The sequence below is a fragment of the Vulpes vulpes genome, chromosome 2, assembly GCF_048418805.1.
Source record: "Vulpes vulpes isolate BD-2025 chromosome 2, VulVul3, whole genome shotgun sequence".
Classification (NCBI taxonomy): domain Eukaryota; kingdom Metazoa; phylum Chordata; class Mammalia; order Carnivora; family Canidae; genus Vulpes; species Vulpes vulpes.
Window position 1 is genome coordinate 109,329,157 of NC_132781.1, and position 23,904 is coordinate 109,353,060.

Genomic DNA, 23,904 nt, shown 5'->3' on the forward strand with positions numbered 1-23,904 from the left:
CTCTGTGTCTCTCATGAATAAATAAAATATTTTAAAAAAATACATGCAGGTTGGTTTCAGAGTCTGTGCTTAAACATTCCTGGGCAGGACAGGACGATCCAAAGGAACTATTGCTCTAAAATCACTAAATCAGGATCCACTGGGAGCATAGACCTCGTAACACTGGATTTGCCCACAACCCCTTCCCCCGTGCCCTATCCCTGTGGAACAGCCACCTCCCCTATACCAGGGAGCTGGAGGGGATAGTGGGGCCATGTCAGCCAACAGACCCTGCCTGCAGCTTTCCATGGGCCTCTCTTTGGGACCTGAAAAATACACTCTGGGTTCAGAAATATAAAAGAAAAACCCTGGCAAGACTGAAATTTAATATTTTATTAACTGTAACACGTCAAGGCAATAATGTTGAATTTAACTCCTGAGTACTCGATGATTGCCAAGAAATCATAATCATTAATCACATATTTAAAAATGATTTAAAAAGCCAATCATTGGGCTCCTTTCCCTAAATAGAAGAATTACATTCAGTGTGGAACACGGGTGTATTCTGAGGCTTCACGTGAGATGGAGTGGGGCATCCGGAGGCATGAGCACCCGGGGCCTCTGAAGGCCCTACGATCTGCCCTCGGGGAGGGTGGCACGAGGCTTCTGGAAGAGCTCAAGCCTTCCTGTCCGAGCCAGTAGTGACTGCCGACATCCTCATCGTAAAAGCCGCGCTGGCTCAACTGGATAATACGGATATGGCTGGACAAGGATGGGTCACTTCCACCCCAGTGCAGCGTTCATACATTTTAGAACACAGCAGAGTCACTTGGAAACCTTTGTTTTCTTAATGCATATTTTTGGGCCTCAGAAATCTGAATTTGTGATTCAGTAGCTCTGGTGAGGAGCTCAGGAATCTGCCTTTGAAGATCCAGGTCACCCACGGGCCACACCTGGGAAATGCTACTCTTTATAGTGTAGGGGCTTTTCAGAGGAAGGAGAGGAAAGGGGGTGGGTGGGGAAGGGGGGTGGCTTGCTGGCTGAATAATGCACCTAGACAAAATGAAGGGTAACTGCCAGATTTGAAAGAGATGTGCCCCGGGCCCAGGCTTTCTTGTAGGGGACACCTCCCAAAGGTGCAGACGCGGCCGCAGAAGCTCTGAGTATCTATGATGGATTCCTCGGTCTCAAACGTGCTCAGCTGTTTGCGATGGTTGCTGCTTCTCCAGGTGGAACGCTCACCTTCTCCATTTGTAAAAGAGCTTTTCCTTTGAGCAAAAGCCCTGTTTCAAGTTCCGAGGCAAGTTCCCAAATCCCAGTATTGCAGAGCCTGGAACGTCACCACTAAGGACAAGAAGAGTCCAAGATGCCAAGTAAAAACGGCATCATTTTTACAGACAGAGCAGCTGGGCGGTGAAAGGAATGGCATCACCTGCAACCTGGAAGCAGAAGGCGGCGTCTTGGTGTTCAGGTCCCTGCTTTCCCCCAATCTCCTGCGGTAAGCAAAACCGTGCCACCTTGGCTGTGGCATTTCTTGTTTTAAGATAATTTATTTGAGAGAGACAGAGTGAGAGAGCACGAGGGGGGCAGTGGAGAGGGAGAAGCAGACCCCCCCCCCCCACCATGCTGAGCCCGATGTGGGCCTTGATCCCGGGACTCCAGGATCATGACCTGAGCTGAAGGCACACACTCAACCTACTGAGCCACCCAGGCGCCCAGCAGGAGGAGTTTCTATTTGGTTCCCCTTGAGCACATGCATGGTCTCCCCAGGCGGGAACAGCAAGCTTTTGGGAGGAATATCGTGTGGTGGTCAGGAGCACAGACTGCGGGGGCGTACAGGTCTGAACCCAGATACAGGCTTGATGGCAGCCAGTGCCTTCACTTCTCTGGGTCTCCTACCCAGGGCGGGAGTAAGAGCTAACTCACAGGGCTCCTGGCAGGAATCGGCTCCGTAGATCAGCACTGGGTGGCAACCACCCCAAATTCACTGGTGTAAAGCTAGTAGGGGGGTTGGCATCACTCCATTTGCTTGCATCCTGCAGGGCTCAAGCGTTTGGGATGGCCTCTCATGCAGAGCGAGCAGGAGGGGTCCCTGGTGCACTGTCACCCCGGCACCTGCCTTGCGGGGCTGCAGTCTGCTGGGCAGAGCTCAGTGAAGCTCCCTGCGAAGTAATTGGTACAGAGGGAAAGACAAATATACTAGGCTTTCCAAAAGCAATCATTGTGTGTGATTATCAGAAAAATTTCATTTGGTGTCTCGGTGGAGGGGAGCAGGGATGCAAATGAACCCGGAATTTATATTTGCCTGAAGATGAATTACATGAGGGCGGGGGGGCAGATCTTCCTCCTGGATTGTCTTCTCCACAGCCGAGGATTAAGATTTATAGGTGGTCCCTGAGTGCACCTCTGGCTGGGAAGCTGGCCCAGAGCCCCGAGGATTTCACGGTTTCGGGGTACAATGCATGCTCGCATAGAAACTGGGAAGTAACTTTTGATTCTCATTTGCCACACGTGTGTGTGTGAGAAGGCTTTGTCACTTTCTCACCCTCTGCCCCTCGGCGTGTCATCTGTCCAGTAGGCACTTCCACAGCGGGCCGCTGGGGTGGGAAGGTTCAGCAGGAGCCCCACGGGCAGCAGTGTCCTGGGGCAGACCATGGCAGCCCAGGCAGTCCTTCACAGTCTAGTCTAAACTTCAGCCAGCCTGTTACTAGCTTTGTGGTAAAAACTCCACTCGTGGCCGGCCGTACTCCAATCCGCTGGCCCTCGCTGAGTTCTGTGGCATGGAGCATGTGGTCCATTCCTTCGTCCTAAAAGCTGCCGCAGAGTGGGGAAGTCACTGCCCGGGGCTGGCCTCCCACCAGCCCAGGCTCTCCCACGAGGCGGTGTGGCCAGGGGCAAGTGTGTCCGTGGCTTTTTCAGGCGCACAGAGCCCTCACTCCACCCAGTGTCAGCTGTTTGACCTAGCACAGAAGTGGGCCTCAGCGACTCATCTGTAAGATGGGGACGATGGTAGCACCTGCTCCACTGAGTCTGCTGAGGATGAAATGAGAATGCGCAGAGGGCACCTGGCAGTTGTCTGGTAAATGGTAGCTCTGATGACCTCTGCGCACGATGAGCATCTTAGCACAAGCTCTTCCTTCCAAGAAAACGCTCTTTTAAAAAACAAAAACAAAACAAAGAACCTTTCTAAACTCAGGCCAAGCAAAAAATTGTCAATCTCAACAGAAACCCATGGAAACACCAGGGGACATCAACTGCGGCGTGTGCGAGCCCCCGATGAGGACCACGGGGTAGAGCCACATGCTTTTCTGTTTCAGTCTTGGTACTGACCACATTTATGGCCACATTCTACTCTGAGGGAAGAGAAATTGGCTTTAAGAAACAGTAAGCCCTATGGGAAAGCTCCAGGACGAGGGATTTAGAACGTGTCCTGGGACGTGCTCGACCAGAAGCCAGAGAGGAACAGGTTTTGGCCCTAAATCCACGCGTCTGCTCAGCTGGGGAGCTCAAGTGCCCGGGGCTGGTTTGTACAGCCTGCCCGAGGCTGAGCAGAGCTTGGAAACGGGTCCAGAGCTGGTGGTGTTTCGTGGGCAGAACAGGTGTTCTCTGTCGCTCCCTCAGGTCGGGCCCAGGGTCCCAGTTTCAGGATCTTGGACGGGCCAGGAAGTTCATCACAGGAACAGGCCCCTGGTGTACGCCCATACGTACAGGCACACAAAGAGTTCAATGATTTTTTTCCCCCCTCGAGCAGCTTGCAGTCTGGTTGGGGAAAGATAACATTACCAGTCCCTCTAAATCTTTCATCTTAAAAAAAAAAAAAAAAATCACACCAGATTAGTCCAAGGCCATTTCTATTGAAAAATAGAATTGAGAAGATTTTCAGCGCAGAGAACATCTTGGGGAGATCTGAAACATGTGGCCGCCCCTGGGCACCTCTGGGGACAGTTGAAGGCAGAGCTTGCGTGGTATCCCCACCGCCTCCCAGGTCAGGCGATCCCTCCCTCACGGCCCTTGGAGGAGCGGATGGAGGACCAGGCCTCCCAGCGCAGCTAGCCAGCATTGGATTCTCCAGCTCCCCCTGCCCCCGCGGGATCACGGCTTTTCCGACGGCCCACGTGCATGGAAACCACTAGTTCTGTGAGACACCGGCCGCCCCGAGACAGTCTCGAGGCAGCAGCAGTGTCTGGGCCTCGGAAGCTGGGGTGGCGGCTCACTCGCCCTCCCCTCCTCTGATGAGGCCACTCACTGTGACCAGATGGGCTTTCTCTTCTGGATGAAGGCCTTGATTCCCTCCTGCCCATCCTGCAGGGCCACGTTGTCCACCATGGTCTGGGAGGTGAGGTGGTAGGCCGTCCTAAGGTCCTGGGGCAGCTGCCTGTAGAAGGCGGCCTTGCCCAGAGACACCACACGACGGCTCAAGGAGGCGATCTTGCGTGCGATTCTCATGGTCTCTTCCTCCAGCTGCTCTGCTGGCACCACTTTGCTGAGCAGCCCGTGGAGCAGGGCCTCCTGGGCGGAGATGGGCTCCCCGGTGAAGAGCATTTCCAGGGCAACCTGAGGGAGGAAACGTGTGTCACTGAGGCACACTCCTGTGAGCCCCTGCTCGCCATGCCCCGCCTCTCCCTCCCACCCGGCTCGTTTCCCTATAACCTCAGCCCAGTTCTCTGCTTCCTCAAGTAACGTGCCATCCGTCAGGCCTGCCACACACCCAGACTCCTCCAGGACAGGGTTGGGGCCTTCCAGGAGCAAGGACAGTACAAGTGCCCGGGAAGGGGCCTGAGTCTCCACACTCTCCTGCTCCTTCCCCAGAGCTGATCTCCCAGGCCCCGCCAAGCCAGGAGCTCCCCAGGCATGGGACAGGCGCCGTATCTCATGGGGGTTGGGGGAGCGAAACCGCCACACCAGCGAGCCCCAGGTCTGCCACAGACCAATGCAGCGGCTGCTTTCCAGAAGGAAACGTCCAGATGCCACCACCTGAGCCTGATTGAGAGGGCAGCCTTCCGAAGCCAGACGAGGAGGGGTTGAAAGGAGATGCCTTGCGGGGACCAGACGCAGGGGCCTGGCACGATGTCACTAACCAACGGGTAAGTCACCCAGGATGCCGCCTCCCTCCTACGGCCCCTGTCACCCCGTGTTCCAGGCCTGCAGAACAACAGGTGCAGGTGCCCCACGCTCTGTGCTTTGCTCTATTCCATAGCCTGCGGCAGATGGTGCCTTGATTCTGTAATTCTCCCAAGCCTGGCCTCTCGAGAGTTAAACTCGTGATTTAAAAAGAGGGGTTCTGGGCAGCCCTGGTGGCTCAATGGTTTAGCGCCGCCTTCAGCCCAGGGCCTGATCCTGGAGACCCGGGATCGAGTCCCACGTCGGGCTCCCTGGATGGAGCCTGCTTCTCCCTCTGCCTGTGTCTCTGCCTCTCTCTCTCTGCATCTCTCATGAATAAATAAATAAAATCTTTAAAAAAATAAATAAAAAGAGGGGTTCCTGCTGCGCGTGGAAGACGCAGGCAGGGGGGCACCCTTCTGCGGTTCCTTGGACACGCCAGTCCTGCTGTCACTCATGGTGCTTGAACCGGCTCCGTCCCCAAGCGTCCTCATGACTACAGGTCTCAGCTTCCCTGTCATCCTGTCCACAAGCTCCGCCGTGGCCACTCTGTTCAATCTGCAACACAAACCCTAGCACTGTCCCCCTTTCTGGCTGTACCTTCATCCTTTGTGCTTCTGCCATTTAACACACTGTATATCTATGTATTTTTAAGATTTTACTTGAGTGAGAGAGTGAGAGTGAGCACACGCATGAGCAGGGTGAGTGGCAGAGGGGGAAGCAGACTCCCGGCTGAGTAGGGAGCCCGACACGTGGCTCGATCCCGGGACCCTGGGATCACGACCTGAGCTGAAGGCAGATGCTTAACCAACTGAGCCACCCAGGCGCCACTGAACACGCTATATATTTGGTACATTTCTCTTGTTTACTGTATTATCTCCTTTGCTAAAAGGTAAACTCCACCAAGTCAGAGATTTTTGTTTTTCACTTTGTTTTTGTGCCATCAGCACCAGAGGGGCACCTTGCATCCAACGGGCAGCTTACTGAACTCTTATTGATGAGTCATTTGAGGGAGGGAGGGACGAAAGCAGACGGTGCAGCAGAAGGGATGCTCCCGTTCTCTAGAGGCTTGGGCCAGGTGGTGACAGCTCCGGCCTGGCTCCTCTGCTTGGGCCGCTCAGCCTTGGACCCGGGCTGCCGAGTGCGGGGGAAGTTCAAGGCACGGGACAGGCTGTGCTAAGCGTCCCAGTGACCAGCCCAGCTGGGGTCCCTGCCGAGAGGCTGCCTCACAGCCAGACACGTGGGTCAGTGAGTGCTCAGACAACCGCTGCCACTGTCGCTCCCCAACCTCCAGGTCCCCCCAGCTGAGGCCACACACGTGGCAGAGCAGAGACCAGCCTCCTCACTGGGCCCCATCCGCATTGCAGCTTCCTGAGCTCAACCAATCACGGTTGTTGCTTTGAGCCACTAAGTTATGGGTGGTTCGCTGGGTGGTAACAGATAATGGGACTAGCGTGAGACATAAATTGGGGAGTCCTGAGCATCTAGATCGTGCTACTGGCGAGGCTTCTCAACCTTGGTGCCATTGTGTATTTTGGGCCAGATAATATTTTGCAGTGTGGGATTGTCCAGTGCATTGTAGAATGTTTATCAGCCTCCCTGGTCTCCATCTGCCAGGTGCCAGTACTTCCACGTCCCGCCCCAACAGCGGAGACCATCACCAAAGTCTCCAGACACTGCCGGATGTCTCCTGGAGTCAATACTGCAGTTCTCACACCCACCAGACAGTAGCAGGGCAGGCAGGGTGGCCCACGGGGATTTCTTGGGAGGCACCCGCGTGAATGGAGGAAAAGAAAGGCTGGAAGGTGCAGTGAGCCTGCTTTTTCACCTGGGTCCCCGCTGACTTGTGCTTCTCAGGCAGAGCCAGGGCAGGCCTTGCCCTGGCCCCTTCATGTGGCCCACTGGGTGTCTTCAGTGGGGTCTTACCAGACCTTCATCAGCAGGACCTGGTTTTTAGCCCTGCGTTCAATCAGGGCCTTCAAACCTGCTTTGGACTGAGGATACTATTCCTGGTCAGTAACTAACACGTGGTCTCTGGAGCTGCCCACAGGCATCACGTACTTGCTGCCCCCAAAACAAAGTCATTACATTACCCACACTGGATAATGCTGGGATGTAGTCCATCCCCTAACTTTGCAGAGGGGAAGCTGGGGCCCAGCATTACTTGCCCCTAACTGCCAGTCCACTTGTCCCCATGATGGCACAAGTCCTCAAGCCCAGCCTTCTGACCCTTCTGTATTTTTTTTCCCCTAGGATTTTATTTATTTATTCATAAGAGACAGAGAGAGAGGCAGAGACACAGGCAGAGGGAGAAGCAGGCTCCCTGTGGGGAGCCCAATGTGGGATTCGATCCCAGGACCCCAAGATGATGACCTGAGCCAAAGGCAGATGCTCAACTGACTGAGCCACCCAGGCGCCCCAGTTTTTGAAAGAGAAGAAGTCAAGAGAATAGGTGGCTGGCTGAGTGGCTTCCTTCTTGTGAAAGATGGATGCATCTGACTAGACTGGAGTGGGGAGGAAAGGGTCCCCGGGTATGGATCTCTTGTTGGCTTTGAGGCACCACAGCCCTGAAAGTGCTCTATAGAGCACTGGGGTCTTTGGGGGCCCTCGAGTCACATCTATGACAAGAACCAGCTGGTGGCGGCTCAGCATCTCGGCTAGAGATGCAGGAACAGCTCGGGAAGGAAGGAAGCTCCCCGAGGGGCTAGCCTAGTTGCTGAGAGACACAAGGTAAGGCCCTGATTCACTCCCCCCAGGCCCTCTTGTAAAGTGGGGCGTTGAACTGCATGTTCTCCAAGGTGCCGAGGCCGGTGGCCGTGCAAATCTCATCAAAGTGCAGACTCCGATGTGGTGGGTCCGGGGGGGCCTGGGACCCTACATTTCTCAGGCTCTCTGGTGGCAGCAAGGCTCTAACCCTTTTTCCAGCTTGGAAGTTCCACTCTGTTCTAATTGGCCTGCGAGGAAATCGGATTCCATGGATAAACAAAGTTACCGCGGGCAAAGCGGTGGAAGCAAGCGTCCCCACGACAGAGAGATGACGGGCTGGGAAGGGGGGGTTCGCATCCTTCACAGGCTCCCTCGTGACACCAACTGCTTGAGGCACTGGCCCCCCGTTCCTGAATGAGGCGGGCTGTTTATAGGATGCAGTGAAGGTGCATTATTTAACTTGTGCCCGAGGAGAAAAATGCTTTGCAAATGTGGAGAATTGGGCAGCCCTGGTGGCTCAGAGGTTTAGTGCTGCCTTCGGCCCAGGGCGTGATCCTGGAGACCCAGGATCAAGTCCCACATCGGGCTCCCTGCATGGAGCCTGCTTTTGCCTCTTTCTGTGTCTCATGAATAAATAATATCTTAAAAAATACACACACACACACACAAATGTGAATTGTTCCTGCCCTGCCGGGTGTGGCTTGAACACAAGGGCTGCACCCCATCCTTTCCGCCCCCAGGAGCCGCAGCCCTCCAGCCCTCTGACTCCGGGGACCAGCAGAGGGCACTGGTGGCCCACACACGTGGCTGCGGCCGAGGCCCGGAGGGTAGGGCTGCCCGGCCAGGCGGTTTGCAGACGCACCTGCTTGCTTCCCTGTGGATAAGCATGGGGGTGGGGGATGTGTGCCCACTGCCCCTGGGGCCCAGTGGCCTGCGAGTGGGTGTGTTCATAGGGCTGCAATCAAGCAATGATGCCAGGGAGGGGTATTTGTGGTTAGGATTAGATTTTGAAGAATTCCTTGTTGCCTCCAACAGGGGCCACACAGGTGAACCCTGCAGCTCCTGCAACCTGGCGAAGGCCCTAAGTTCTGACAGACTTTCCTTCCTACTGAATTCCCCTTATTGGTATGGGGATCTCAGATCATCAGTGTTGACCCCAACCCGTGTAACTGCTTCATGCCTCCGTGCAGTAATGAACCCGATGGGCAAGGACATCTATTGACAGCTCTCAACTACTTTCAGACTGCTAAGTAGGACGAAACCCAGAGGATCAGATCACAAGGAGCACAGAGGAGGGAGCTGAGTAGGACAGTATTGGGAGACTCTGCCCTTATTTTCCAGGCAGGCCTGGTCCTTGCCAAAACTGTCTGCGGAGGACAAAAGCTACTTTGGTTCTTGCCACGTCCTGCCCCATCATCGGTCATGCTGGGCAGTTATGCAAGGTGGTTCTGAGCACTGGACTTCACGGAAACCTAAAGCCTCTATTTGTCACATTTTTTTTTTTGCCCTTTTTTCAAAAACAAATTTGAAATTCAACAAATGTGATACAATGTTTACAATTCTAGGACTCAGCTGGAAGACTTGATTGGAATAGTTTGTGTTAAGAAAGAATGGATTCCTATTGTCACAGCAGGGCTGATACAAAGATTTAAATACCTTACTTGTGGAACCTTCCAGAATATCAGGTGTTAAAGAAGATGAACAGCTGCACATAGGGTAACCAGGACAACTGCCTTATACTATGCGAGAGAGATTTTGTTTGCACAATTGTAAGGTAGTTTATTAATGAGCTCTGGCAATTACTTGAAATGCTCCTCAACTTTAGGTACTGGCACAAAGCCTGGGTTTAGGAAGCATTTACTGAATTACCGTATGTACAGTTAAGGTGAACGTGTATCCTGACAGGATAAAACCTCCTTAGTCTGCAAACCCTGGAGCAAGCAATTGTGTCTGACAGCTCACCTTCTGCCCACTGTCAGCCAGTGTGCCTGAGACTCACAGGCCTCTGTCTCCAGACCTTCCTCACAAATACACATTTCTGCAAACACTAACAAGAAGGCGCCAGAAAAGAAAGGAGTGCTTCCCTAAACTTCTTGATCCTGCAGCCGGATTTCCCTTGGGTCTCATTTCTTTTGTGCCTCAGGTACATGGGCAACTGCTAATTTTTGTAGTTGATGCTAAAATGGATAATAAACTCTAGAAAGCAGTTTAGATCCCCTACATGCAATGATACACGGCTTTGTCCCCCTTCCCTTTTTGAAAACACATTTCCAGTTGAGAATGAGGACTTTTTTTCTTCTAGAACAAGGAAACCCCTAGTTTATATTTAAAAGATGTTTAGTAAATATTATTTTATGATGTGATAAGAAGGAAGAAAGTTTGGTGAAGAAATGGACTTCACTGTGGTTGGTGACAACAAAATACCTTTTGTAATATGGCTCCTTCTGGGGCAGATCCTATTAACCAAGCACAGGCTGGTCCTGCTCCTAAAATGTAACCACTGTACACCTGGCGCACTCACTGTATCAGCTCTTTTCAATCCTCTCTGGAACAAGACAGGTTGCTGGCAAACAATAAGCCAGTGACACGAGTGTCCTGGCCTCTTGATATGGGCACAGGTCACCATGCTATTGTATCTCGTGGGGCCACCTGATGGTACAATCAAACTGAGTTTCAACTGTCTTGCCAGTAAGATTACAAGAACGTGTGCCTTTATGAAAACAAAACAAGTAGGAGACCTAACTAGTTGTACTGAGGGAGAGGCAAGAGGGAAATGCGGGGAGTGACAGACAAGCCCATGGTAGAAGCTTCAGAGGAGCAGGCACCTGGCCCTTCCCGCCCCCACACATGAGAAGGGACATGGTGGCACATCCAGCCAACTACACCTCGGGCAGGATGTCCTGATTTGAACAGTGCTTGTAACAAGCAAATTCTGGAACCCGTCATCCCGTGCACAACTGGAGTTCAATTACCTTTCTCGGTACCGCTCTCCCCAAGGCCACCCCAGGCGTGGAGCAGAAGAGCCCGATGTTCACACCCGGAGTGGCAAAAGAGGACTTGTCGCTTGCCACGGCAATGTCACAGCTGGCGACCAGCTGACAGCCGGCGGCGGTGGCCAAGCCGTTCACCATGGCGATGATGGGGACTGGGTGGTTCTGGATCAGCATCATGACCTGGAGGGGCAAGCACACCACTTCGTTTTCATCCAAGAGTGAAAGGCGACATCAACACGTATCATTTATGTGACTTCACCCTTATGCTGCGCATCACTGTATCAGATTCTCGAAAAAAAGGGTGAAAGGAGGCCTAAGGAGAACTGACTGGGCATTAAAGAGCAACTGTGAGCCAAACTGGACTGTTGGGTCTTCCTGAGACCCACGGCAGGAGGGAAGCCTCCGTTACACCGAGGATGTGAAAGCTCGGGGTGGGGAAGTAACTCGCCCAGGTGGCGGGATCCGCAAGCAGAGGCAGAGGGGTATGAACCTGCATCTGGCTGACTGCATAGCCCTGGTTCTTCCAGGCCGGCAGGACCTCTGTGAGGCCACGGTTCCCTGGTCCCCCTGCCTGCTTCCCCAGCAGCCCCACCGAAGCACAGAGCTGCCTGTGATCTCTGGGGGCCTGTGCCTGCTGGGAGTCTGAAACGGGTATTTGGCACTTCCTTGAAAAACTAAGGTGGAAAAGGAGCTGGATGGCCATGAACACTCTCCCAAGTCTATTACAACGGTGGGGGCCACCCTGCTGTCATCAGAATAAATACAATCCCCAAAACAGCTTGAAAGCTCGCTCATGGGATCCCTACCTGCCCCCACCCCATTAAATCTCCAGAACCTTAACTTACTTTTGCAGCTTAGGAAATAACTTGGTTTATTTCTCCATTTTTTCATACCGCTCTAAACAGATTGTGTTGCTATGGTAACTTCTATGTAGAAAGAGTTGAACTTTGCACCCTGGCAGGGAAGGAGGGCAGGTGGCAAGGAACTCCTACATCTGGGCTTGTTTCCCATTGTGGCAACTCCGAAAAACATGGCCTTCATTGATTTGAAGATTTTGCCCAAGGAACTCAGCCTTTTGCATCCATAAATATTTTATATTTGTTGGTCTTATTATAAAATAATTAATTATATATTGAGGGATCCGATATCCTATTCTATAGTAGGGGTTCTGGACTTTCTTTAGGGGAGTCACCTGTGAGAATCTGATAAATGTTCATAATCCTCTCGGAAGAATACACATAAATATATCCACACCCCAAACTGCTCCTGGATTTAGGGGGGTTAAGTACTCTAGGTGAGGGTGAGGTGAGCTAATTCTCAGTGACCTGTAACAGCAAGGAGAAAAACGCTCAGGAACTTCTAACGTCTTGCGCAAAGAAAGATTTTGTTGGCTGAGTGTCATCTGTCACCTAATGAGGTGGTTCCTTATGAAAAGTCATTTGGCCGTGATTAGCATTGAATAGTCTGTGTCTCCCGTGCGCCATCTATGTACAAAGCACTAGGATTCTACATAATGTGGCGAGAAAATACTTAGAGTAGATTCCAACAATATTAAAAATATTCATATGTTTCATCTAGGGATTACTTTTTTTTTTTTAAGATTTATTCACGAGAGACACAGAGAGAAAGAGGCAGAGACACAGACAGAGGGAGAAGCAGGCTGCACGCAGGGAGCCCGACGTGGGACTCGATCCCGGGTCTCCAGGATCACGTCCTGGGCCGAAGGCAGGCGCTAAACCACTGAGCCACCCAGGGATCCCCTCTAGGGATTACTTCTAAAGAATAATCCTGAGATAGGGTAAAAAGCTGTCTGGTCAAAAAATTATTTTATAATAGTGAAAAACTAATAAGTAATGTAAATACATAAAAATAAATTATGAAAAATGGTTATGTAACTAATTGTCCATTTAATGGAATGGTGTGTTCTCACTATGAGATTTTCCACAAGACATATCAGTGTGGTGGTGGTCTGGGCCTCGTGTAGTGGGCTGGGGCCAGGCTTCTGGGGTCTGATGCCCAGTCTGCCGCTTACCCACTGCCTAACCCTCACTCTTCACATCTGGGTATAATAATGGGCATGATAATAGTACCAACCGTATAGGACATGAGAATTATATATATCTAAGGTATTCAAAACATTACCTGGCATGTGGTAAGCATTCAGTGTTATAATCCCGTTATACAATTATACAGTATAATTGAATTTCATCTACGTATGATTATTCAGACAAATAAGTCCATATGGGACAAGATTTGAAAGAAATATACTAAATATTAGCATTCTCTCTGGATGGTATGATGATAGTCTAGTGCCAGCAGTTTATTTTCCTTCCTTCTGTTTTTCCAGATTTTCAGTTTTCCATAATAGGTGCCTATTATTTGTATAACTAAAATGTATTTTAAGTAACCTTTTTTTTTTTTTTTAAGTAGGCTCCACACCCAACATAGAGCTTGCACCCATGATCCTGAGATCAAGAGTCACATGCTCTACTGACTGAGCCAGCCAGGCACCCTAGCACGTATTTTATTTTTAAATATTTTTTAAAAGATTGTTTGTTTGTTTATTTATTTATAGAACAAGCAGGGGGAGAGGGAGAGAGAGTAGCAGACTTCCCACTGAGCAGGGAGCCCGATGCGGGGCTTGATCCTGGGACTCTGGGATCATGACCTGAGCTGAAGGGAGACACTTAACTGACTGAGTCACCCAGGTGTCCCTGGTTTTTGTTTTTGTTTTTTGTTTTTTTTTAAGATTTAAAAAATTTATTTGAGACCTCAGGGAACCCAATGCAGGGTTTGATCCTGGGACTCTGGGATCATGACCTGAGCTGAAGGGAGATGCTTAACTGACTGAGTCACCCAGGTGCCCCTGTTTTTTTTTTTTTTTTTTTTAAGGATTTAAAAAATTTGAGACAGGGAGAATGCATGCGCACACCACTGGGGGTGAGGGAGAGAATCTCCAGCAGACTCCCCACCGAGTGAGGAGCCTTATGTGGTGCTTGACCCCACAACCCTGAGATCATGACCCCAGCAGAAAGCAAGAGTCGGACACCAAACCAACCACGCCACCCCCAAAATGTGTTTTAAATAAAGTTAGAAAGCAATTCAGGAAAGACAAGGGCAAGCTAGATAATAAATCAGCATGGGCAATCAGTCCTTTGGTAGTCAAGAAGTCATTATCCGTCCTAGTTTACCTTCTTGAACTAAATATTTTTCCAGGACTCTGCCTGCTTCAAAACGTGACATAAACCTTAGCCTCACTCAACAGCATAATCGAGAGCTCTGCGAGAGGCCTTGTCCCATGGCCATTTCAGTGGTGGGGGTGAGGAGAAAGAGAAGAGTCTCTTTCTGGACTGGGGTTTCTACCCTCAAACTTCAACAGGACAAAAGAAGAGACACCAAGGATAGGTCTCCAGTGAAATCTGTCAAATCAGCTCCACAAAGGGTTACTCTGGCTCTCCCATAGCCAAGTCTTTCTTCTCATTCTCAATTTACCCTATTCCTGATCTGTAAATAATTAACTAGCAGGTGGTACTCATGGTCTGTAAGGAATCTGCTATAGTTTAGATGCTAAGCCAATTCGTGATTCTCTGTTTTCCTCTCTAAAGTCAAATTTTCTCATGCGTGAATCCAACAGTGAAATATCTAGCTCATTCTGTGCCAGTCTGTCTGTTGATTACATTTGGAAATTGAAATCTTGCACAAGTTAATGATGTTCATTTTTATCCAGGACAATGTGATTTCCTTAGAAAAAGTATTAAGGAAATCAATACACTTTCACTCCTACCTCCCTGTGTTGGGACAAGGTCCTGTTTATGCACTGTCTTTTTCAGGGAGCCTGAGGCATCCATGGGTTGCAAGTTTCCATGAAATCTGGCCTTTATCCTCTGAAGAAGCTCTGGCTCCCCTGTAGCCCTTTTGCTAACCCGTTTAGATCTCGGTTCATGAAGACACCACAGCACAGTGATAAAAGCAGGCCCTTTAGGGAGGATGGAAGGGCTCTAGTGGTTCTCTTTGATAATTTTCTGTTTTAGCCAAACATACTGGATATTTGTAGGAAAAAAACCTTTCAAAGTGCCATGCCACGGCAGATGCAGGAGCAGAATGTTACATAAACATCATTAACGTGAAACAAAAGACCTAAGCCTCAGCTCTTGCTTGCTTCTGCCTCTCCATGAAACCTAAAGTCGATTGCTTTTCTGGCTTGTCCCTCCATGAGATGAGAAAACTATACTTGGATCTCCTTATGGCATTTTAGCAGGGCAAGGGAAAGAAACAGTGATCAGGAGGGTGTCTTAGTCACCTTCCCGTCAGCCTCCCTGGTGCTTCCCTCCCTCTCATCTATGTAGAAGGTATCATTCAATATTGTTGAATCATGAATGGCCAAATAAATGAGCAAGTCAATGAATGAATGAAAAGTTAGGTTTAAGTTTTCAGGTATGAAACTATTTTATGTCTTTTTTTTTTTAAAGATTTATTTATTTATTTGAGAGAGAGAGAGAGCGCACAAGTGGGAGGTGTTGAGGGAGGAGAGAGAGAATCTCAAGCCAACCTCCATGTTCTGCATGGAGCCCGACATGGGGCTCGACCCTGAGATCATGACCTAAGCCGAAACCAAGAGTTGGACAATCAACCGACTGCACCACCGAGGTGGCCCTGAAACTGTTTTATGTCTTGCTTCTCACCTACATTTCCAGTTTGGCAGGAAACCTGTTTTCCTGTCTTTTTCCGAGTGCCTTGCAAGTATTATGCATACAGTAGTGCTCAATAAAGAGTTATGAAATGAGCGATGCATTATAGTTGTATTCTATCTTGGGCAGCCTGGGTGGCTCAGGAGTTGAGTGTCTGCCTTCAGCCCAGGGATCCTGGAGACCCACAATCAAGTCCCACGTCGGGCTCCCTGCAGGGAGCCTGCTTCTCCCTCTGCCTGTGTCCCGGCCTCTTTCTCTGTGTCTCTCATGAATAAATAAATAATTTTTTTAAATAAAATAAAGTTGTATTCTATCTTTAATTTTTGATTATCCAGGGGGTGACTTAGTATATTTGTAATCATCACACACTTTTTGTTCCTCTTCCTCCTCTCTGCTGGTGATGTCTCTCCTTCACATATAGTTAAAGAGCCAGACAGTAAGAAGTAAACATGAAGGGGTTAGTTTTCCCACCTGGAGGTGGTGATTACAAAGGCTGGCTGGGAGAACGGTTTGGAAAGAATCTTTAAGATCATTATTGTTATTCCATTCACAAATATTCTATCGCATTAACAGAGTTGTGTTAGTTTAAAATTTAAAAAAAAATCTATACTAATTTTAGGTTCTTCCCCTCTAAAGATATATGTTCCCACCCTTTACCTCTTAAGACACATCTACCAAGACACACCCCCATAGTCCTGGAGGTGGCAACAATTAGCACCTCTTTTGTGTATAACAAGATCAATCACAAACCATGGTCATTTCTTAAAAATCAAAATCAAATAGAGGCTTGAGTGAAGGATGCACCAATGACCAGTCTGCAGTGACTAGGTGCATAGATAAGACTTTGTCTGTAAATAGGAAGCCTAAATCAGTATTTTACGTAGCTATCATTTTTGGGCTTGCAATGTCGACCCTCATCCTGGCTTACCTCAGAACAGGTCTGAAATACTTCGGCATGATAATCTGGGCTTCGCTCATCTGTCAGTTCCTTTAAATCGTGCCCAGAAGAAAATACAGGTCCTTCAGCTGCAAATGTTTCCAGTTGAGAAAAGAAAAAAGAAATGTAAATGGCTAGAGCCTCAACGTTCACTTATTCATCTACTGGACAGTGAGCAATCGTATTGGTGCTGTGGACACTTAGAGAAAGTTCATGGCTCAATTTTGAGAAGATTTAATTCCATTTAGCTTGAAAAGGGACGGGCAGTATTTTGTTGTGACAAAATAAGGTGAGGCATCTGTTCTCAAAGGTCTTTGGTGGAACCAGCGAGAACATGTAATCCCAACAAGGAGAAGGCTCTGTACTCCGTACAAAGGTACTCTTTGCAGAGTTATCCCTCTGGTTTCACACTTTTGTTTCTGGACGTGGTCTGGCCTGAGTGTGTAAACTCATGTGGGCCCATCGAGTCCACTGTGCCTCCCACAGTGTCCCTGTCCTTTGGTCCACAGATAACAGCCACCCACACAGGCTGGAATCAGGAAGGTCAGAGTATGAAGAGAACCCCTTATTTTTACGAGGGATCTGAGGACGTGCTTTTACTGTTACTGTTGTTATTAACAACAACAACCAGACGTAATTGCACTGATCAGCTGGTAACACTCCCTCTCATTTTCCTTTTGCTGTGGCTGTTGGGACAGACCATATTAATCCCTGTAAACAAGTGAGAAAATCGTGTGGTTCAGAGTTCGCTGCCTTACTGTATCCAGGTTACATCCCATATGGACAATATTTGTTCTATTTCTTTTCCCTTCGCCATATAAAAAGTTGAAAATTTGGGGGCGCCGGGGTGGCTCAGTTGGTTAGGCGTCTGACTCTTGATTTCAGCTCAGGTCACGATCTCGCGTTATGAGATCGAGCCCCACGTCGGGCTCCATGATAAGCATGGCATCTGCTTGAGATTCTAGCTCTCTCTGCCCCTCCCCCTGCTTGTGCTCATGCATGCATGCACGCTTTCTCACAAAAAAAATAAATAAATAAAATGGGGTAGTACCGGTGGCTCAGCAGTTTAGCGCCTGCTTTCAGCCCAGGGTGTGATCCTGGAGTCCCGGGATCGAGTCCCATGTCAGGCTCCCTGCATGGAGCCTGCTTCTCCCTCTGCCTGTGTCTCTGCCTCTCTCTGTGTCTCTCATGAATAAATAAATAAAATCTTTAAAAAAATAATAATAAAATTAAAAAAAAATTTTAAGTTGAAAATTTACATTCAACCACAGACAAGAAGGTAACATTCTGAGTATCTGCCTCCAGAACACCAATTGTTAATTTAAAAAAAAAAAATGTGGGTAGCCCTGGTGGCGTAGCGGTTTAGCGCTGCCTGCAGCCCAAGGTGTGATCCTGGAGACCTGGGATCGAGTCCCATGTCGGGCTCCCTGCATGGAGCCTGCTTCTCCTTCTGCCTGTGTCTCTGCCTCTTTCTCTCTGTGTCTCTATGAATAAAATTTAAAAATAAAAATAAAAAAATTTAAAAAAATGCATCATAGGACATCATCTGTTTTATTTTTGTGGTGGTTTTAAAATGCTGGCACTGTTATTATTTATACCATTGTCATCATCACCAGATGATTTGGTAAAAATTCTTACTGGAAAAAGGGCAAGGAAAGAAATGAGCAAAATATAGCATGCTGTCTGGCACCATTGAAGAAGACCACAGATCTCAGTTGAAAGCTTAGTAAGAACACAAAACACAAACCAACTGGGGGCACCTGGAGGTCTCAGTGGTTGAGCATCTGCCTTCAGCTCAGGGCTTGCTCTGGGGGTTCTGGGATCGAGTGCAGGACTGGGCTCCCCGCAGGGAGCCTGCTTCTCCCTCTGCCTGTGTCTCTGCCTCTCTCTGTGTGTCTCTCATGAATAAATAAATAAATCTTAAAAAAAAAACAAAAACCAACAAACCGATCAAGTGCCCCAACAGCCTGTCCTAGCCAACTAGGTAGTCTACCAGAAGCCTTTGTGATTAAACCCATCTTATCAGGCCCATGAAGAAATCAGTTCTCTGATTCTGCTAAGAAGGCCAGCACAGCCAAGGGTGGCAAGGTTTCATATCTGACACATCCGACAAAAAGAAAAAGACCTATTCTCACTGCACAGTAATCTTATAATTTCCACAGTTAACTACACAGGAGTTTTTCAAAAGGTTCTTGTAAAGGAGTTTCGAAAAACACTTCTCCCGTTAAGTAAGGGAATGCCTCAGCTAACCAAAGAATTTTGGGAACCTTCTTCCAGGTCCTGCAAGAACACTGAGGATGGACATCAGATGAATACCTGAAATGATAATGACTCTGAGATCTTTGCTTTCAGCTTCGTGAAGAAGGTCAGTCTGGAGAGACTTCAGCATTGCTAATGACAGCGCATTCCTCTTCTTGGGATCACTTAGGACAATGTTCCTGGGAAGAACATGTTATAATTACTCGGTTGGGCGCGAGTCAAAATAAGTGAGGACCCTCGTAATTCCTGGGGCCTATTTTTAAAACACCAGAAAAGAGAATTACAGGTGCTCAGAGGCAATTCAGAGGGCCTGCCAACTATCTGGAGCTACAGCTGAGTCAAAACAAGGAGACTATCTGAAAGGTGGGCTGGGTTTCCTCCCTCTTTCCCTGAATTTCTCTTTCTCCATGTTTGCTGTCAATGACTGCCACTTCCCCAGAAAGGGCAGGTGACGGTCCCCAATCACCACACCCGGACTGAGGGGTGGGGAGGTTTGTAAGACAGGGTCATCCAGAGCCAGAGGAAGCTACCACGTTGTGGCTCCTTTCCACTTACTTCTTTCTGCTGCTCTTCAAAAGAATAAGGCTAGGGAAGGAGGTGAGAATGAAAACATGCCCCCAAATCTCCTCCCATGCACCCCACAGAGGAGGCAGTGCAGTTACAGCCACCAATACGTATATGAGTACATATTCCGTTTTTGGTTTTTGTAGTGGCATCTTGAAATTCTGCAGAATAATTCATGCTGAGAACAGGCTGCGTGTGAAGAACAGAGGGACAGAAGCGTAGAGCAAGAGGGCCCTTCTGGACATGTCATCCACAAAGCTGCCGTGCAAAGGCCTCGCTGTTTTAAGGTATCCCACACGCTCATGAAAATAACCGGTATTGTCCCCTGGCTGCCTGTACACAAAAATGTCTTATTTGTGCTAGTATGTGGAATGGGCGGGGAGCCAAACACCAGACTATTGTTCTATAGGTTATCTGCTTCCCCTGGGTCTCCATCTACATGCTTTCAGCCTTTCTCATTCTTCATTTTGAATCTGACATTCCTACTGCTACGTGTTGGCCCAGATCATCCTTAGGTAGCCTTCTGCGCCACTGGTTTCTGGAAAACCACTTTGGTGACTGACTTTATTTCAGCGCTGTAAGAATAACCATTTTCTTTGGAACATCATTCCGGCTTTGCTGCCATCTTCAGGTAGCTGTGACAGTCATCGTTTTGTTTCTCATAAACCTGTTTCCTCCTAAGTGCCAGAATGACTTGTAGCTAGCTGATAGGCTATGAAACCCACATTTTGGAGGTGCGGTAAGAGAAGTGCTGATGAACCTTCCAGAAAGATAACGAGTGTGCTTTCTGTGGCAAACCCAAGAGCTGCCATCCCATCAGTGACATATGCTTAAATTAAATTCTAAGGCCTCAGGCGAAATTGTGTAAAAAGATGCCAGTGCCCAAATGCCCTTGCTGCACGGCGATGTCTGTTCAGATGTGGCCCATTAATCCTCCTTTGGCTCTCGCATTCCACACCCTGACAGTGCTCTAAATTGCGGAGTTCCCTTCTCAACCCAGTGCAGCCAGCCTTCGTTCCCTGCTACTCCACTTCAACTGTCCTCGCCGAGAATCTCCCAACTGCCAGAACCAAATCCAATGGCCATTTGGATCATGCTCTCCTTCTGTCTGCTTGTCCTTCTCTAGTTCTTCAAGGGGCTCCTCACCTTCTGCTCACCCCTAAATGATCCTCATAGCTCCCTACTGTGCTCCACTTGTTCCATACTCTTCCAAGGCAACGTCACCCCAACTCCCAAAGCTGCCCCCCTCTTCTCTTTATCTTAATGCTACCACTCAGTTGCTCAAGCCAGAAATTGAAAGCCATCTTAGACTGCTATTTCTTCCCTGGTCAAGTGGCCATCAAACCTGGCTGGTGATACCTCCTAAAGATCTTACCAGTCTGAAGCCCCTCAATGGCTGTCTTGGGCCAAAACATGGGATGCCTTGCACCTATAGCTACAGCAATGTCACCACTTGAAAGAGGGAAATCACTAAGAGTGAGGTCACCACCAGAGCATGTGATAAAAGGTGCAATGTTCCTGTTTGCAAGGCAAGAGATGGACCCTGGGGATGCCCCCCTGGAGCCCAACACATCATTGTAAACCACCAGAAGGTCCCTGAGATGAGGAACTGTCATGCTCACACACAGAGGAGACGCTCGATAGACACCTGCTGACCAAATTAATGACCCCAAATAGCATTTTGATTTCTCACAGCCAATTCCACTAGTTCATCACTAAATTTTCACCTCATCTTAGTTTTTTTTGCCACCTCTTTTAAATCTCAGTGGCCAGTACACTGAGCTGTATCACAGAGTGGAAACAATTTTGGAGGCAGACCGATCTTCTCCTGCCTCCTGGCTTTCTTTCCTACTGGCTGTGTGGCCTTGAGCCGGCTGCCACGGTTCTGAACTTGTTTCCTCACTGTGGGATGGGGACAATGTCCCCTATCTCGTGGGCTTTGGAAGGGTTAGGGGCAGCGACTGGACAGTGACAGCACAGTACCCAATTCCTGGCTGCTCTTCACTCCATACCAGCATTATTGCTGAGAGGAACAGAGGGATGCCAACTCTTCGAAAAGAGTCGTTCAAGCTCACCTACTTAACGCCTAACATACGACTGATTTAGCAATGGACTTGGAGGTTCCTAGTACTGATTGCGAGCGTTTATGATGGATGGATTCTTCCCATGGTCTCCCTCTCTGATTCATGTTTAGACCCAGAGAACTCAACAAGACCTTCTTTGGTCAACTGGCTGCCAGGCCAGAAGTCAGGGTTCTGACCAGATGGAACCAGATTTGCAGATGCAGAACTACCCTTGAAAATGGGAAGAAGGACCCCTACCTGGGCCCTGCACTTTAGAGGACGCTGCTCTGGCCCTCTTCCAGCTGTGCGCTGCCAGGTGAGCAAGGAGTCCACCTGAATAGTATGATGTGCCCACCTGGAAATCACCACCCCCTTCTACGCCCTGTTGCAGTTACCTGAGACTCTGAAATTCTCTGGCTTTCCAGGGGGCATCTTTAAGCCCATGGGGTGGCCAAGAGCAAATGTTTCTAGGTGGGGAGGGGATAGAGAGAACATAGGCATGCTGGATGGGGTGTCTGCAGACCTGTGTGCTAAGTCCCTGGCAAAGCAGCAGGAAGGAGGGGTGGTGAGGCGAGAAGGGGTGAGCATAGGGTGAGAAGAAAAGAAAAAAGTTGCAGGCCAGTAGCTGGCTCTTCACTGCTTTGGGGGAACTCCTAGGAGCCTCAGGATTATAAATTCAAACATGCTCTTCCAGGTCTTGGGAAGGTACAGTTGGCAGGATAAGAGAAGAAAACATAATAGCTGTTGGTTTGATTTTTAACTTTTAAATACTTAGCATTCTAGGTAGGACTGTCTTTGCACCCTGGCCCTGGCCCGGCAACAACAGGGTGAGGCCCGCATGGGGCTAGGGGTCCTTCAGCCTTTGCTACTTCGTCTTGCAATTCCAGTTTGTGCACTGGGCTTTTTTGTTTGTTTTTTGATTTAAGGGTTTTAGGCTTGTTGAGCCAAAGGGCAGAGCTCAGTACAATGTGTCCTTCATCCTGCACGCTGACCTGCGCCGACTCGGGCACTTCTGGGGGAGGGCCAAGGAGCAGCTCGGCTGAGGACCTGGCCTGGCAACCGGCCCGCATGTGAGAGGCCCAGAGCCCTCCGCGGAGGCCGCGGGGAGGCGCCTGCCCGGCCGCCCAGGCTGAGCGCGCGACGGCTGCTCCGCGGCCTGGGCCTTCGGACGCGTCGCACTCGAGAGCCTCCGTGTCCTGCAGGGGCCGGAATGCGGCAGGCAACCCCGGGCCGCGGGCCGGCTGCGGCCGGGACCGACAAACGGGTCCGCGAGGGGCGGGGAGGGGCCCTGGCCGAGCCCTGGCCGAGCCCCCGCCGGCCTCCGCCCGGGTCCCCCCCCCCCGGGAGCTGCCCCGCTCGGCCCAGGGCGCCCGCGGCCCCGCCGCTGACCTGATGCCGTCCCGCTGCCGCGCGCTGGTGGGTCGCGCCCCGGGCTCCGACCTGCTGCAGACGCCCGCCGACAGCGGCGCCCACCGGCCGCGCCAGCGCCAGCCCGGCCCCCTCGTCGCGAAGGCTCGCAAGCCGGCGGCGGCCATGGCAGCCCGGGACCTGCTCCGGAGGCCCGGCCGCCCCCAGGGCCGCTGCTGCCCGCCGCGCCGCCGCGCCACCGCGCCTGTGGCCCCGGGCCGCCCGCAGAACCGCCCGCAGGACCGCCCGCAGGACCGCCAAGCCCCGCCCGGCCTCGCTCCGTCCGCTCCGGCGTCCCGCAGGCCGGAGCCACGCCCCCGCGCCGCCACGCCCCCGCGCCGCCACGCCCCCGCGCCGCCACGCCCCCGCGCCGCCACGCCCCCGCGCCGCCACGCCCCCGCGCCGCCACGCCCCCGCGCCGCCACGCCCCCGCGCCGCCACGCCCCCGCGCCGCCACGCCCCCGCGCCGCCACGCCCCTTCAGTTCCGCCCTTCCGCCACGCCACGCCCCCCTCGAGCCGCCACGCCCCCTCAGTTCCGCCCCTCCGCCACGCCACGCCCCCTCGAGCCGCCACGCCCCCCCGCCGTCACGCCCCCTCAGTTTCGCCGCCACGCCACGCCCCTCCGCGCCGCACCGCCCCTCCGCCCCGCGCCGCCACGCCCCTCCGCCACGCCCCTCGCGTCGCCACGCCCCTCCGCCCCCGCCACGCCCCTCCGCCACGCCCCCTCGAGCCGCCCCGCCCCCGTGGAGCCGAGGGGTTGGCCTGGGCTGCGGCGCGCAGACCTAACCTGCCGGCAGGCGTGTACCCTGGCAAGGCCAGAGAAAGAGCTCGGGGGAGGCCCGTTCCTTTCGGCACCAACCCCAGGTGGTGGTTTGCCTAAGATTAGGGAAGGGAGTGTAACAGGCGCTGACTGGTTGAGCTATGTCACTGCACCCCAGCCCCAGCAGACCCCTCTGGCCTTGCAGGCCATCACAGGTCACAACCTGGGGTGTATCCCACACAGGCGTTGACTTTTGTTTTTGTTCTTTTTTTTTTTTAAAGGATTTTATTTATTTATTCATGAGAGACACAGAGAGAGGCAGAGACACAGGCAGAGGGAGAAGCAGGCTCCATGCAGGGAGCTCCCGGTGGGCTCGCTCCTGGGGGATCACAACATGAACCAAAGGCAGAGGCTCGACCCCTGAGCCACCCAGGTGCCCAGGCATTG

General features: G+C 51.0%; 1 protein-coding gene across 1 annotated transcript; it reads right to left on the reverse strand.

The window, feature by feature from the left end:
* Positions 1–357: 357 nt before the first annotated feature.
* On the reverse strand, positions 358–23,008 carry ECHDC3 (enoyl-CoA hydratase domain containing 3). The gene is made up of 5 exons (XM_072749532.1): positions 22,679–23,008; positions 18,720–18,841; positions 16,395–16,492; positions 10,758–10,958; positions 358–4,533 (listed from the first exon to the last, which is right to left on the reverse strand). The coding sequence occupies exons 1-5, from the start codon at positions 22,822–22,824 to the stop codon at positions 4,222–4,224; spliced, it is 879 nt and encodes a 292-aa protein (XP_072605633.1). The 5' UTR covers positions 22,825–23,008; the 3' UTR covers positions 358–4,221.
* Positions 23,009–23,904: the final 896 nt, after the last annotated feature.